The sequence below is a fragment of the Microtus pennsylvanicus genome, chromosome 1 (genome assembly GCF_037038515.1).
Source record: "Microtus pennsylvanicus isolate mMicPen1 chromosome 1, mMicPen1.hap1, whole genome shotgun sequence".
Classification (NCBI taxonomy): Eukaryota; Metazoa; Chordata; class Mammalia; order Rodentia; family Cricetidae; genus Microtus; species Microtus pennsylvanicus.
Window position 1 is genome coordinate 94,339,618 of NC_134579.1, and position 17,361 is coordinate 94,356,978.

Genomic DNA, 17,361 nt, shown 5'->3' on the forward strand with positions numbered 1-17,361 from the left:
GGCGGTTTGAAAAGGAATGGCCTCCACAGATTCATGCGTGTCAAAGCTCGGCCCACAGGGAGTGATGTTATTAGGTGTGTCATTGTGGAGGTGGGCTCTGAGGTTTCATATGCTCAAGCCATGCCCGGTATGACACACAGTCTCCTCCTGCTGCCTGCAGATGGAGATACAGAACTCTCAGTTCCTTCTCCAGCACGATGTCTGCCTGTGCACTGCGATGTCCCACCATGATGGTAATGGACTCTGAAATTGTAAGCCATCCCCAATGAAATGCTTTCCTTTATAAGAGTTGCCATGTTCGCGGTGTCTCTTCACAGCAGTAGAAACCCTAACTCAGACACTCACCTTGGTCATCACGCAGGCATTGCCCAGCCATGCCAGGGTTTATTGAGTTATCTGCTCCTGGCGCATGTTCAGTCTGAGCTCGGCAAAGACCAGGTAACTTTAAAGTAGGACCCTCCATGGAAACATGTATTTACACCACTGTCTACTTCTTTAGAGACCAGGGCAATGGCCCAATTCTAAATTCTTTTAGTTTCTCTTAATGCTTAGTTTTCTAAATTGTGATTTAAGTATATGTGTGTAAGTATATGCCATGTGTGTGGGTGCACTTGGAGTCCAGCATAGAGCATCAGCTGAAGTTACAGTGTGAGCCACCAACATGGGTGCTGGGAACTGAACTCAGATCCTCTATTAGAGCAACAGATACTCTTAACCACTGAGCCATCTCTCAAGCCCCACAAGTCTAAGATCTTGTGACTGGAAATGATATCTCTAGTCACGAAGTCAGTACTTATTAACGGCATTTTTGAAAACCTCCAGATTGAAGTTGCCTTTCTTTAAGAAAAGAAAAGGACATTAATCTAGGCACCAGCCTGTAGTCCCAGATCCTTGGGAGGCTGAGGCAGGATGCCTGAAAGCTCAAGTCAGTCAAGGCCAGCCAGGGCAATGTAGCAAGACTGCATACCCGAGTAAAAAACACAGACATCAGGCTGGAGAGATGGCTCGGTGGTTAGGAGCACTGGCTGCTCTTCCAGAGGACCCAAGTTCAATTCCTAGCACCCATACAACAGCTCACAACTCTCTAATACTCCCGTTCCAGGGGATACGATGCCCTCACACAGACAAATGTGTACACACACTCCAATACACACATAAATAAAATTTTTAAAGTTCCTTTAAAAACTCAAGGAAAGCCCTATGTTAGTGCTGAGCAAGTGGGGACTCTTGGTGTCCTGAGAGGACACAACATGACTGCCACTTATAAAACCGTCTACCCTGGAGCAGGCACAGGCAGCCATCTAGAGATGATTTCAGCATGTAGGCGGTGAACACCTGTTATCTGCAGACACTATGCCATTTATCTGAGGACTTGACTCTGGGCAGATTAGGATTTCCCCAGGGATCCTGGATTGTCTAGCCCAGTAGGGCCCTCCCTCTCACGGAAGGGGATTCTCGCTGCAGAGCTACCTTCAACCCCTGACCCTTCTGTCTCTGAAACAGAAAGAGAAGAATATCTACCTGGGACAGCCACCGTGTAGACTCAGGAGGTAATGTATGGAAAACACACGGCACAATATCATTTGTCCCTAACTGCAGGAAATCTGGGTTATTATTTTCTATCTCCAATCCACTTCCCACACTGAGCTATTACCGAGAGAAAACTCCGCAGCCTCGGGCTCCTGTTTGTACCTTCCTATTATTTTCCCTCCAATGAATGTGGCATCATTAGCAGGCCCTGCACCCTGGTGTGTTGAACATAAGAATTAACACCCGCTCCTCACCCTGACACGCCAAAGAGACTATTGGCTGGACGGCGGCGGTCTTTCCCCTGCACACCCTCGGTGTGAGAGAGGCGGCTGCAGAAGAGTTCTTGCATTTTTAGAGAATAATGATGGATGGTGTTCAGAGCTAAGAGCGTTTCCGAGGATGAGGCTTCTTACGTAATTATGGTTGCAGCCCGATCAGAAGCATTAGCGGGCAGGATTTCAGCGAGCCGGGGTCAGGGGGCTGCCGTGTGTGTTTGCAGAGAATGGGTGCGCTGACTGGAGAGGAGGAGGAGAATGGAGCCTGAGAGAAGTCCTGGTTTTAAGGTTATGGGTGAATTGTGATAATACGGGCATTGAAGAGAGCAAGGCCAAGCATGAGGGACATCGATCCGAAGGGAAGATTAAAATGCGCAATGAGAGGCCTGTGCTGGCTTCTGAATGTGCTGGAAGGTGGAGGCGGTACTGCAAGCCCAGAAAACCAGCTGGGTAGGATGATACAGCCGTGGGCGACAAGCCTCGTGGGGGTCCCCACTCCTTGATGTCTGACCCTGAGAGCTGAAACAGCTATCTGGGGCTTTGTCTTGACATTCAAGGCAGCTGAGAACCTTTTATGAGCTGTACTGATAGCCAACAATCACAGGTATCGGGTTCCCCCGGTGATGCTCAGGTTCCCAAAGCAAGGCCATCAGCATCAGTGATGCTAAGCCTTGATGACGGTTTAGATGCTATGATACCCCCACTTAAACCCACAAAAGCGTCAAAGAACCCAGAAGCAGTCCCGGGAAGTCCCAAGTTTAGCCCACAGCCTGCGGCTATAGGTTTGCAGCTTATTTACTTGAGGACTGGGAACGTAAAAATGTTACAGCAGGGTTCTCCAAACGTGTTCAAGGTTAGTGTTAGGTCTTGGCTGGCCAGGGGCCCTTCTGGTGGGTGGGAAAGGAGGGGAACTTAAAATGTCTGGGCCTGGGTTGGCACAGTTCTGAAGAGCACACGCGTGAAGCCTAGCTTAACAGTGTTCAAGGGTGTGTGGAGCAGTCTGCCAAGTTGCAGCGGGTGGCTATACTCAGGTCGTCCCATGCAACCCCCAGAGGAGGCTTCCGACCGCTCAGAACTCTCCACGGTAAAATATTTACCATGCAAACAAGCAAGTGTTTTCTCCCTCCAGGCACCCGGCACTGCTTCACGCTGTTAATCTCGTTGGGAAATGCAAGGACGTGTTTTCATATAGACTGGGAGGGAAGGTGTGAACTGCGGAGGAGTCCACATGCTTAGACGGCCACCCTGGCAGCCTGAGCAGCAACACCCATTCGAGGAAAGCCAGGCAAACGGATTATTTCCTTTCCACTCCAGCAACAACCTGGATCTTTAGGTTTGTCTTTCTTTCCTACAGCATCCATGGTCTGGTGTGCTGGCTGTAATGATACCCAGGTGACGGGTCACCTAGGCAGCATCTGCTACCTCCAGATGCCTTTACAACAAAAGATGCTGAAAGACCACATTGTCTGCTTTACAGACAGTTTCTGCCATCTGACTTAGCGTTTGTATGTGGCGGTTAATCTTGTTGGCTCTGGAATCAACCAAGAGACATGCCTCTGAAGGGAGGTGTGAGGACATTCCCAGGAAGAATTCACTAAGGGAGGGGCATTCCTCCAGAGTGGGCAGTGCTGTCCAGCAGCCCAGAGACAAGGAGACTGGAGGGAAAGTAAGCACTGCTTTGCCTGCCCACTTCTGCTCCTTGCTGAGAAGTGCATCTGCTCTTTTGTTGCTTCTATTGTTGCCACCCTTCACTGACACTGGAATCCAGTTACTTCCAACATGGACTGGGGGGCAGTGGTTCTCCAGGAATCCTCCAGGCTCTAGGCACCAGATTGGGATACCTGAGGTATCCAGACTCATGGGACGGACCAGCTACCCCGTTATCAGCCTCTCCATGTAGATAGCCATTGTTGGAGTCCCCAGCCTGTCTCTAATAAATTCTCCTTGTAATATATAGGCATCTCATTATTGATATTCTACAGAATACTGACTAATACAGGGTACTGAAGTTTGTAAATATCACCCACTTCTTCCCTATGTGTTTTGGATTTTCGGTGATGGGCCCACCAGGACTTCACATGAAATCTAAAGGTCCCAGTTAAGAACACAGAGCAGTGGGTAAGAGCACTTGCTTTGCCAGCATGTGGATGAGAGTTCAAATCTCTGGCACACATGTGAAAAGTCAAATGTGGCTGTATGTATATGTCTATAACCCCAGCATTGTGGGGGACAGAGAAAGGAGGGTCACTAGAGCGTGTGAACCACCAGCCTATCTCCAGATTCATGGAAAGACCCTGCCTCATGGGAATAAAGCAGAGAGTGACAAAGCAGGACACCCAGGCTCCCCTCTGATCTCCATGTGTGCACAGGTGCCTGCACCTGAATACCCGTGGGCACACACACACACACACACACACACACACACACACACCAAAAGCAGAGCAATGGAGAACAGAGGACGCAATCTGCCATCAATACACACAAAGGCAATTTCTGACCTGGCCTGGCCCCATGTAGTACAGGGTCCCACAAGCCAGTCCCAGGATCAGAGGCCCTCCAGCCAGAAGCCACAGGCTAGCAAATGGTATAGTAACGCTCTCATTTATTGAGCACTGAATGTGGCAGATGTTTTTTTCTGAGTGTTCATTGCTGAAGCGGAGGGAGGTGTAAATGGGGAAACAAAATGGGGAAACAGGCCTGGGAATCCAAGTGACTTTAATATATAAATATGCCTTTTAAAATGTATTCAGTTAGTACATGGCATGTCAGAGCCCAGGCAGTAGGTTTTTGGGGTCTTAATCACTAACCATTTTGCTTCCTGCCTTACTATAATGCAGAGCCTAAGGCCCTGGGAGAAGTACCAACAGCCCTCTGAGAGTCGTGCCACCTCCTTTGCTGCATAAACAAACCCTGCTTAGACACATAGCCTTATAAATATGTCTATTTCCTTTTAATTTTTTTCCAGACAGGGTCTCATATGTGAGATCTATGGCCCAGGCTGGCCTTGAACTCACTAAGTGACTGAGGGTAACCTTCAACTTTCATAATCTTCTGCCTCCACATCCCGAGTACTGGGATTACAGGGGTGTGCTACACACCCAGTTTATCAGGGTTTCATACAGGTGAGTACTCTGTCAACTGAGATACACCCCAAACCCCATTTGGGCACAATGTCTAGAGACAGGAATAACTGGGCGAGAGGTGGCCCTGAACATCTTTCCCATGTGTGGCTCTCTAGAGGCTTCACAGACAACACCCCAACAAGGGTGTGTGAGGAGTGCTGTCCTCACACCCTGCCATGTGTTCAGAGGGTCATGAGCTCTCACGGTTCTGGGTCTGGTGGATGTGACCCGGCATGCTCCTGCTGCCTAAATCTCAGGTTGCAGGGCTCTGTGACCAGCACAACAAATGCTCCAAGACATTTTGAAGAGTTAGAAGCGATCTGACAGTCCCATCTGGAAAGATGTCCTCTGTGAGTGTGGAAGAGACACACGGAGGTCAGGTGGCTAACTTGGAGGGGTGTGTGCTGCAGGCTGACCGTCCTCAGTGAGGGACTAGCAGGAGGGATCCACAGTGGGTTCTTTCTTCGGTGGACCATGAACAGGGGAAGTCACTTATGGGCTAAGGCATTCATGCGTTATCCAGATCCTGACTGGTAGGTTTGTTGTGAATGTCATCTTGTTTAGTTAGCTATTCTGATTTTATTTAGCCTGTGTGTATGTGTGTGTGTATATGTATATGTATGTGTGTGTATGTATATGTATGTGTGTGTATGTATATGTGTGTGTGTGTGTATGTATGTATGTATGTGTGTGTGTATGTCTCCTGTCTCTGTCTCTGAGGAGCTAGGATTACAAGTGTGTGTTACCAAGCCTGGCTTTTTTTTTTTTAAGAAAACCTAAGTTTTGGGGATTACAGAACTGAACTACCTTCCAGGATCTATAAAGTCCTCTTCACTCCCTTGTACGTGCCACCCCCTGCACTATCTGACCTCTAAAGTGTCTCCATCAGCAAGGCCCTCCCCAACAGCCCCCCATCCCCAGAAACTGTATAAACTCCTTTCCCCTTGGACCTCTGCCTTGAATTCAGCATGGAAAATGCCATCATTTCTTGTGGGACACAGGAAGCTGCAAACCCATTAGAGCCAGCCTTACTGACTGTGTGGGGCACGAGGCTCGTTTCAGAATCCTACCGCTTACGTCTCAGGGTCTAACATTTCAGTTTGTAGACGCACTGCGAGCCTAGGGAGGATAAACCTTCATTCTTTGTAAACCATACGGTCGGTGGCATTCAATCAGAGCAGCAACAGACAGACAGAAGGAAGCCTTCTATGACTCTTGCAGGAGGACCCCAAGTAAGATCCTGACCCTGTATGTGCATGGGAGGCACTGGTTAGTAGTGCAAAGCTGTAGCCCCCATCTGTGAACCAGGTCATATGTGTAAGAGTGTGCCGTCCAGAGCAGCTGTAACCCCCATCTGTGAACCAGGTCATATGTGTAAGAGTGTGCCGTCCAGAGCAGCTGTAGCCCCATCTGTGCACAGGGTCATATGTGTAAGAGCATGCCATCCTAGATCAACGATATATGCAGAGAGAGGACAAGGGAGTTGGCAGTGCCTGGGGCTGGAGCAGGGAGGGTCAGTAAGATGGGCAATGAGAGCCGGAGGTTTAGGGTAGGGTTGGGTTCAAGGAACCTACTTCTTCATAGAAAGCAATTCCATCGAGCTTTGGGACTCCAGGTGACCGACTGGAATTCTAGTATTCTGCATCGCTTAAAATGTTGCCTGTTTTGCTGTGAGGCTCTGGGAATCCTGTATCCAGCTCTGTCTTTATCACGATGATCTGCTGCTGCGGTCATGGTGGGGACAGGCTCCTCCTAAAGCATGGTTTGCCTCTGCACTGACCATCTGCTCTGCCCCAAGCCCACCGTGCTGGCTCCTGTGTGGCTTGTTACCTGTTTCACCAGAACCCATTCCCACAGGGGCTTCTACAGCCACCATGATTGTGGCTGCAAGCATCTGAAACCTCCCATGTTCATCATTTCAGACAAATAATTTCGTGGGAAACTCCCCATTATCTCGGAGTCTCCTGTGAGTGGGGAGCAGGTGGATGTCACTGGCGACTTGGGTCTGTAGCCGTACTCCGCACTGGATTCTGGGACCCATCCCCTGAAATGCCTGGTTTTCCTCATGTCTCATTCTACAGCACACAGCAGAGCCCTTGCGCATGGTGCCCACCTGGCCCAGAAGCCACCAGATGTCCCTTCCCTGCTCCCAGGGCTGTGGAAGTCACTCCTGCTCCAGACTCGGCATTTCACCCACCCCCACCTCCATCTAGAAGGACTGGCTTGCAGGAAAGTCAGTGCCTTGGGATGGTGTCACTCATAGGCAGTGTGGGAGGCCTGAGAGAGAGTGGGCCTTGCTCAGCTTCCCACTAGGCAGTAGTAATGAACATGGAGTCTTTAATATGACACAGCAAGAGGATAAATAGATAAAGGTATTGATGATGTTTTAAAGCACGGTTTGCTGGCTTTCCACCAATCTTTTCGGACCTGAGGTTCACATGTCATCCCTGGGGCCTCTCGAATGGGTCAGCGCAGGCCTCACGGTGGAAGACAGGTGCTTTCTGGAGCCTGGTCCACACCGATTATGAAAAACTAGCCTGCAATTTCCCAAACACCCGGCGGCACCGCCTGGAGCGGAAGGGGGTCGATTACGAATGGGCTCGCCCCGGACCGTGCCACAGATGGCAAACAAATGGAGGGAATTCTGGGTTAACAAAATGTAAATTTCATTCCACGAGAAAGTCTCAGTGCCCTGCACAGGAACAAAAGAGTCCCGTGATGCTCTGCGTCCAGGAGCCCGCTGCTGCCGTGATCTGTGTCCACCAGCATTGTCTAATAGGAACAGGAGAGAGCGACTCTCCCTGCCCCCTACTCCCACCCACACCCCAAGGTTTCTTACCCAGAATCACACCGTTGGGCTCCTCCGGGGGCTGCCACACAATCCGCACCGCAGTAAGCCTCACTTCAGGGAACACCAGCCGCACTGGGGGACCTGGGGCTGAAGGAAAACACAGAGAGAGTTCTGAGGTCAGCCCGCGCTCTGATGACAGCGTGCTTCTCCTTGTGGCGGTCCCACCGTGTCACTTTTTAATCCATGTTTTAAAAATTGATTCACCCTTCTAAAAACAATTTCTTTATTTATGTGTATGCGTCTGTGATGTCTGTTGCGTGTGCAGCTGTCTGTCTGGGGAGGCCGGAAGGAGGTGTCAGGTCTCCTGGAGCTGGAAGTACAGGAAGTCGTGAGCTGTGCTGCCCCATGTGGGTACTGGGAATTGAACACCAGGAGAACAGCAAGCATTCTTAGCTGCTGAGTCATCTCTCCAGTCCCTTATTCTTTATTTTATATCTGACTTTTTATGTGGGTTTTAGGGAATTGAACTCATATCCTCATGCTTATTCAGCAGGTGCTTTGCCCATTGCGTCATCGTCCCATGCCATGTTTTAAATAAAGAGTTTTTGGATCCTCAATGACGCCATGTGAGTCCCTAATGATTCTGAAAAACACACTTTATCTTGAATCCTGACAATCTGGTTTAGAAAACCATGCTTAGAAAGTATACTTGCATAAGGGTATATACATAGGTATATATTCATAGGGCAACGCTAGCAGCGGGCCACCTATGACTTTGAAGTAAGCATTCTACTAACCAGACACCTTCACTGGCTTTGACACTGTACAGCGAACAACTATGATGGTTCATACTGTTAACTTGATGGGATCTACAGTCACCTGGGAGACACACCTCTCCATGTCTGTAGGGTTTCCCGATTGGGTTAACTGAGGTGAGAAGACCCATTCTGAGTATGGGTGATTCCCATCCTACTGGCTGGGGTCCTGGGCTGAATAAAAAGAAGAAGGTGAGCTGATATCTCTCTCTGCTTCCTGACTGTGGATGTCATGTGACCAGCTGCTTCATGCTCCTGCTGCCATGCCTTTCCCGCCATGATGGTCTGTGTACCCTGGGGCTGTGAGCTGGGTAAACCATCCTCCCTGAAGCTGCTTTTGTTAGGTATTGGGCTATAGCCACAACAGGGCCAATATAAGGTATCCCTTCACCCCCACCCCACAACCACCAATAACTGTGAAGCACGCTGACAATCAAGGCTTCCTGGCCTATGTCTGCCTCACCTCACCTGCCCTGTCTTAGACACATAAGAGGTGATGCTCACAGATGCGTATAATACTTCTTCTGTGTGGTTCAGCACACCGGCAGTTTAAAGTGCAGTTATGTCTTGTGGAACGATTGAATAATAGGGTCTTAGCCCTCAGAAAATATATTTGCTTAAATGGATAGGCAAGTCAGTATGTGGCCAGTGCGAGAGCTTCTCGTTGGACGTAATCATGGATTGATTCCCACGCCACGGCTAAGAGCAACCGAAGCGGAATGTGGGGAATGTCCATTCCGGGCGCGTGAGTTTGGATGTGTGTAATGATACCGACACATGGGTGAAATAAATGCCCAAAGGAGGCCACAGGCTTGAACGTCAGGACTAATTCATAATACCAGTGTGACATAGCAATGACCTTCTGAGCCGTCCCTGAGGCTCAACAGATTGTGTCAAAATGGACAGAAAAGACATGTTTACATAAATAATACAGCGATAAAAGAAAGCAATCATTGCCTGACTACATGTGTCCTTTAGAAGAATAATGGAAGTGGACATTGAGGGACCGTTTTGAAAACATCTCTACTTGCTTTCAATAGGACTAAGCTAAAGTGTGCACACATGGATGACCGGTGCAGGCTGCAGCTAACGTGGCTCAGTACTGATTTCCCCAGCCCCCCAGCCCACTTGCTGCCTTGGGGAAAGCTGAAGGATAATCCCATGGAAGCCATGATGATTGTGACTATCAGCGTGACAGGATCTAGAATCAACTATGACACTGACTCTGGGCACGTCTGTGAGAGATCTTCTGGATTAGGTTAACAGAGGCGGGAAGGCTCATCCTAAGTATGACTGACACCATTCCATGGGTTGGTGTCACACACACTGAATAAAAAGGAGAGCACCAGCGTCCATATCTCTCTGCTTCCTGACTGTGATTGCTGTATGACCAGCTGCCTCCTGTCCCAGCCACCATGCCTTCCGTGACGGACTGTGTACCCTCAATCTGTGAGCCCCAATCAACCCCCCCTCCATAAAACCTACTTCTCAGGTATTTGGTCATAGCAATGAGAGAGGTAATACAGAGCCAAGGCCAGATCCACATGCTGTGTGAAGAAGGGAGACGGGGTTCTTTTAATGGAGCAAATGGAGTTGTAGCTCGTTATCCATTCCAAGAAGACACTTAAACAACCCTGTTGTTGTTTCTGTCCTGTCAGACCCTTGCGATCCCGAGGTGGGTGTTTTTGCAGATCGTATTTTCCCCCTGACATATTCATTATGGCCTGTTTAATAACGAACGTGTGAAGGAGCTAACCTTTAAGTGTTCGACATCTGCAAAGTGGAAAAACATATTTACCGATGATTTAGACTTCCATAAAAACAAAGCCAACAAGATGTGCTTGTTACGCAAACCTGGAAGCACCAGAGCCTGGGGACCCCTGGGTGCTGTCAAACATGCTGTTCTCTGTGCAGGAACATACAATTGGCGATCTGAATGCAAATGGTGAGACCTGTTAACCCTATGAGAATGGACACAGGTCCAGTGCAGAGTTTTATCTACATCTGTAGAGCTGCTACTAACTGGATGGGCTCATGTTTTATAACCTCGCCCATGCTCACTAGCCCTTGCCTATAGCATAATCAGGCTTGAGATTCCGCACAATCCATAATCAGGTTGTAAACCCTCTCCGGGCTCAAATTGGCCACGTAAATGCCAAGTGACTGGAAAACAATTTTGTTTTGTTTCCCTCAACTGGAAAAAAAAAAAAAGAAAGTGGTTGAAAATTCACATTAAAAACAACTGCAGTCCAAATGGTTTGGATTGGAAAAATAAGGCAGAAGGCAGCAGGGTTAGCCTTGTACTCACTGTCATCTTTGGTGCGCTCCAGGATGAGGGGCGAGCTAGGGACCCCGTTCCCGATCCGGGTGAAGGCCAGCACCTGCAGCTCATACACCACGAACTTGCGCAGGCCAGCCAGCAGGGCCGACTGCGTGTGGTTCCCTCGCACCACGTGGCTTCTGGGCTCTGGATCCAGGTCTTTGGCACGGTACAGAATCTGAAGCATCAACACACACATGCAGATGGTTACAGCTAAGTGTGTGCTCGGAAGGGGACTTCCTGTGCACAGGGTACCAGCTCAGAACTAACCCATGAGGACCACCCAACCGTGGTTTCTCCACAAGGGCAGCTGCATTGAGGGAGATTTGGATCTCATTTCTATTCACTGGCATCAAGGGGGAAGGCGGCCATGAGGCAACTAGACTTTAGAAGAGTGGCCGGAGTCACACAGCTCTGCCTACAGCTTGGAGATTTGGCTGCCTGGACACAGTTTGGCAAGATCTGAGGCTCTCAACTATAGCTATGCCAAATGCTCTACTGAAGCATGGGCTTGGTCTTGGGCATAGGCTTCTTGCTTCCTATAAATAGAGCTTGGGACTCTGTGAGGTTCCTAGGCTTGCCCCTAGGTCATAGGGATGAACAGAGATGTGCTCCTTCAGGGCCTCCTCCTTCTCTCCTCTGTCCTCCCTCTAAGCTCACATTGTCCCCCTGCCCCCCAGGCAGAGGCCATTTGTTTGTTTGTTTGTTTCCCAGCTGCCCAGACCCGAAATAACCACACAGAAACGATATTAATTACAATACTGTTTGGCCAGTAGCTTAACCATATTTCTACCTACCTCTTACATCTTAAATTAACCCATTTCTATTATTCAGTGTATTACCACGAGGCTCATGGTTTATTGGCAAGGTTCCAGGGCATCTGTCTCCTTTGGCAGCTACATGGTGTCTCACTGACTCTGCCTACTCTCTTTCTCTATCTTTTCTCGCCTGGCTATATTCTGTTAAGCCATTGGCTGAAAGCAGATTCTTTATTAACCAATGTCAATACATATACAGAAGGACTTCCTGCATCCCACCCCCCCTCCCCAGAACTGTTCTCCAAGACAAGTGATCTATAGATCTTAAGAGAGAGCCACGGGGCAGACATTTGGAATGAGCAAGGAAACATTTCCTCGTGGGAACCAGGAGGTGCAGCAAAGAGCTTTGCCCACTGAACGCACCCAATGGGACTGCTGTGCAGCAGGAGACTTGCCAGTGTTGGGCTTCCTTATACACTCTGGATTGCTACACTCCTGAAGAGAGCCATTAGAATACTTATGGAGAGGGAATGCAGATGAGCAGGCCAGAGGCAAGCAGTTGGGATTTAACGACACAAAGATAACCTGGGCTGGTGGGTAAGCATCTCATTCAGCACTTCACAAGGCTAGGCAGGAAGGCTGCTGTGAGTTCAAGGTCAGTTGCTACATAGTGTATTTCAGGTCAGCCCGAATTATAGTGTGAGAGCCTGTCTGATAATAAATAGGAATTCCCCACCAGCCTCTAAAGCAGAGAAAAGCCATAAAAACCAAAAACAGTTACTGAAAGATGAGAGGAGAATGCCTAAAATCCACAGAGGATATATGGAAGGCATTTTGTTGTTATTGTACTAGTGACTGAATCCAGAGACTCATAAAAGCTAGACAAGCAAGTGGTCATCAAGCCACACCCCAGCCCCTCACTGGGGGATTCTAGGCAGGTGCTTTATCACTGAGCCACACCTCAGCCCCTCACTGGGGGATTCTAGGCAGGGGCTCTACCGCTGAGCCACACCCCAGCCCCTCACTGGGGGATTCTAGGCAGGTGCTCTACTGCTGAGCCACACGCCAGCCCCTCACTGGGGGATTCTAGGCAGGTGCTCTACTGCTGAGCCACACCCCAGCCCCTCACTGGGGATTCTAGGCAGGGGCTCTACTACTGAGTCACACCCCAGCCCCTCACTGGGGGATTCTAGGCAGGTGCTCTACTGCTGAGCCACACGCCAGCCCCTCACTGGGGATTCTAGGCAGGTGTTCCACCATTCCAGTCCAACCGCTCATCCCATGAGAGCAGCATCACACTAGTGACCATATCCAGAGAAGCCCATTGTGCTGCTTGGGAGACTGGAACTAGAGACAGAGACAGAGAATTGTACTGGTCACCTCTGAGAGAGGAGAAAGATATAGGCAGTTTTGAAGAGTCTGAGTAGCAGCTAAGAAGACGGCACTGGGAGAAGTTAGGGTAAGTCCAGCTCTAGCAGAGGACAACCCTGCCTAGATCCATGACAAATCAGCACTCTGAAGAAGCAGAGACTGTTGGGGAAAGTCATTTTCAGCTGTGTGACTTTTGTTTACACTGCATTTGTTTGACTCTGTGAAGCTGTGATTCTTTACCTGTCTAAAACACCTGATGGTCCTAATAAAGAGCTGGACAGCCAATAGTGAGACAGGAGCAAGAAGAGGCGGGGCTGCAGGCAGAGGGTAGAAACAGAAGGAGAAATCTGGGAGGAGAGAAGAAGAGCAATATGCAGAATGAGGGGAGGAGAACAATGGGGGCCAGTCACTCAGCTACACAGCAGGCCATGGAGAAAGAAGTAAAGAAAGGTATACAGAGATGGAGAAAGATAAAAGTCCAGAGCAAAAAAGGTAGGCAGGTTAATGTAAGATAAGAAAAGCTGGCAAGAAACAAGCCAAGCTAAGGCCAGGCATTCATAACTAAGAATAAGCCTCTGGGTATGATTTATTTGAGAGCTGAGTGGTGGGTCCTTCAAAAAGCCAAAAGAGTAAAACATCCCATGAGATCATTTCCCAGAAGCCCTTAATTTCTCCTAGTAACTCTGGGAAGTGACCACTGCGGTCATTTTCACTTGACAGTAGGTGACAGAAGATGCTGCATTCATTCATAGTCAAGGGTGCAGGGCGTCTTAGCCAGAGCAGGCAGAGCCAGGGCCTGGCTTGCTGGTCAGGGTCCCACTTGCATTTGCTTCCTGACTGATGCCTGGAAAGCACTTCTGGTTCATCTCTCCCAGATAAGACAGCTGATGACATCAGGAACTGGCGAGGTCAGGCCCATGACACCTTCCCAGCAGTCCCAAAGGTAGAACAGATTCACCATAAACGTGTACCTTGTAGCCCAGGATGAGCCCATTCTGGTCCTGCTCAGGGACTGAAGCCCATGTCAGTAGGATCTGGGTGGAGCTCACAGCCTCGGCAGACACATTTTCAGGAGCGGCTGAAGGGACTGCAAAAGAACATGTCACATGATTGGCACCAGCCGTCTCCAGCCCTCTATGAATGGAGGGGCATTTACACACACACACACACACACACACACACACACACACACACACACGCACAGATAGAGAGACAGACACACACACACACACACACAAACACACAGAGACACACACATACCCCATCATGCTGTCCTTGAAACAGCAGTGGTTCTGAGCATTCTGTCAATCATATAAACCTGCAGGTGCATAGCACACATGTAAATCTCTTTAATATGAGCAACAAATTCCGTAAATCCTGGGTATTTAGAACTCAATTCTACCTGAGCCCGGCCAGCAAAAAAAAAATACTCTCCGTCTGTTTCGGGTAATAACTTAAAGAGCTGCAGGCTTTTGCTTCGAATAGGAATTCCTCAATATAGGACGGATACTAACTCACTGAGACTGCCCAATATGAAGGCCCGTGAGGGTTGGACGGAGGAGGTGGATGGGGGGTGATGGACAGAGGACCAGACCCTGGGGATGATGTTTGCTGTGTATGGGTGGGAGACACGAGGGAAGCCCTGTCTCATAATGTGTCTCAGGTTCCTGAGCATAACCCCTGGTTATCAGAAGCAGGTGTTATTTGTGCCTTTCTGCAGATAAACAGAGAACCAGGGTGGATCTGCTTGTTTGTCCTGTTTTCAGTGCTGGGGATGGAACTGGGGGCCTCACGCATGCTCAGCAAGCGCTCTGCTACTGGGCTGCAGTCCTGCATCTGGAAATCCAAGGCTGAAGAAGGTAATATTTTATTATAGTTATTATAGGGTGTGTGCGCGCGCACGCACACGAGCACACATGTACATGCAGAGACCAGAAGTCAACCTTGGTTTTTTTTGTTCCTTATTCATAATCCACTTCATTTTTTGAAACAAGTCCTGTCAATGGCCTGGGGGCTCACATATTAATCTAGGCTAGGGGGCCACTGAGCTATAAGCCCAGACGATCGTTCTGTCTCCACCTCCCCAACTCTGAAATTGCACATATAGCTTTTATTTTTAAAGATTCATTTATTATGTATGTAGTGTTCTGACTCTATGTATCCTTGCAGGCCAGAAGAGGGCACCAGATCTCATTACAAATGGTTGTGAGCTACCATGTGGTTACTGGAAACTGAACTCAGGACCTCTGGAAGGGCAGCCAGTGCTCTTAACCTCTGAGTCATCTCTCCAGCTCCCAACATCTAGCTTTTAACAAGGGTTTGCTGCTCTAACTCAGGTCCTAACTCAGCTACTTTATTGACTGAGCCATCATCCTGGCTTTATTATCTGTTTTTGAGATGGGACTTGCTATATGTCAGTTTGGCCTGCAACTCACAATCCAGGCTGGCCTCAAACAATCTTCCTATCTCTCTTCCCATTCCATTTCATTTAAAGGACTGTTTTGTTAGAGGATTGTTCAAGAGGCAGTCATTGTGGTTTTTGACCCTTGTGTATGGAATGCAGTTCTCCTACCTTTGGGTAATCTTGCCTCATTTGGTTTTCTTTATTGGCACTGACTGTCTTGACAAGCGTTCAGGAATCCAACACAATGTGAATATGAGGAGCAATGAACTTCACAGACAAGTTTTTTCCTCTACAGTCCATCTACTCTGGGACCTATGGGCCACATGTGTCCTGCAATAGCTATGAATGTAGTCCAACACGTTTGTAGACGGCAATATATCCTAATGTCGAGATGTTGGACACTATCATATAAATCACCACTGCTTCAGGAATTTGCTTCTGGACCCGTTTCCATGTCAAAGCCACCCACACAGGAGAGGATGGAGCAGGGATAGTTTTATAGTGGTCAGATGATGCACTGCTTAAAAGGGTATCTGGACAGAGGAAAAGGCTCCCTTGGACGTGGGCCTCAAGGTCACACCCTGTCCTGGGGCTTCCCTGCTGAAGAAGGGGAGCATATTTCAAGGTCGTCACATCTTTGATTTATGACAGAGCTTGGGCACCTGTCTTTGCAGTGCTGTGTGGGGTGGGCCACTCTGCCCACGAGGCAAGAAACCTTTGGAGATACTACAGCCATGCAAAGACCTTTGGCATGAGCCATGGAGGCATCAGAGGCTGCCAAGGACCCAGAACAGAGCCTCCCGAAGAGTACAGGCACATGGACTCCTGGACCCAGGCTCAGGATTCCTGAACTGTGAGGGAACATGCTTGTTACTCAAGCTGCCAATTGAGATGTTTCCTTTTATCATGTCTGTTTATGTGTGCACATGTGCACAAGTGTGTTTGTACTTGTACATGTGTGTGTTTCTGTAAGCCAGAGTTCAACTTTGGAGAGCACTTCTCAGGGTAGTGTCCACCTTGGTTTTTTTGAGATAAGGTCTGTCCCTTTTACCTGGGGCTTGCTGATTTAGTATGTGGACTGGCCAGCGAGGCCCAGGGAGCCTCATATCTCCATCTCCTTAGAGCTAGGCACACACCACTGTGTCTGGCTTTTCTACCTGGGTTCTGGAGTTTGAACTTGGGTACCATATTTCCACAGTCAACGTTTTACCAATGAGCGGCCTCCCCAACCTCTAATGAAAACATTCAAACAAACTACCATTACCTATAAAGGCCTTAGACAATTGTTTAGCTGGATTAGGTCAGTGCTATAGCCAGCAGGGCCTATAGAAAGAGAAGGGGGACAGGGGAAAGGAGGGTCCCATTCAAGTCATAGGCTAACAGGGCAAGCTGCTGGGATGACACTGGGTATGGGGTGGCGTCTACTTTTGCCTCTTTCTCCACCTCAGGGAATCTTCCTGTAAGGGAAATCATGGCACAAGTTTCTGGCTATTCACCCTGAGAAACACGAGCTTCCTGTCCAGCCCCACAGAGGCGGCATCTTGAAGCTTCCCTCCTAGATACATGAAGAACCCTCTCGTAACCACTCAACCTCTGATCACGAGCCAGGACACCCTCAAATGTGTCTTTGATCATGCCCCTGAAAAAGAAAGTTGGATGTGTGCTCCCTCAACCCATGCTCTAAGGGAGCCCGATAAACTCATGGACTCCACAAGCTGAACTTAGGTAGAATCATCACTTTGGTTTGTGGGTGATGCGTGGTCTGGGATGAGCAATGTTTGTTGCTGTTTCCCTAAAAGGCATTAATGTGACAATCACCGATGACTTGACTCGGTTCTCAGAAGTATGGGACTTGTCTATGCCAGAAACCTTGCAGCCACATCTTGCTGTGCTCCACCTGTAGGGGCTCTCTGGGGACCTCCAATGCTACTATGGCTTTGTCTGGAAAATGGCCTACATAGTTGCTTACTTTACT

General features: G+C 48.9%; 1 protein-coding gene across 1 annotated transcript in view; it reads right to left on the reverse strand.

Annotated features, from left to right (window-relative positions):
- The window catches only part of Sdk1 (sidekick cell adhesion molecule 1), a 959,866-nt gene that overhangs the window by 94,285 nt on the left and 848,220 nt on the right, over positions 1-17,361 (reverse strand). The window contains exons 26-28 of the mRNA XM_075974284.1: positions 13,954-14,069; positions 10,842-11,031; positions 7,767-7,865 (exon numbers count right to left, since the gene is read on the reverse strand). Coding sequence (XP_075830399.1) covers positions 7,767-7,865; positions 10,842-11,031; positions 13,954-14,069 — 405 coding nt within the window. The remainder of the gene's footprint in view (positions 1-7,766; positions 7,866-10,841; positions 11,032-13,953; positions 14,070-17,361) is intronic.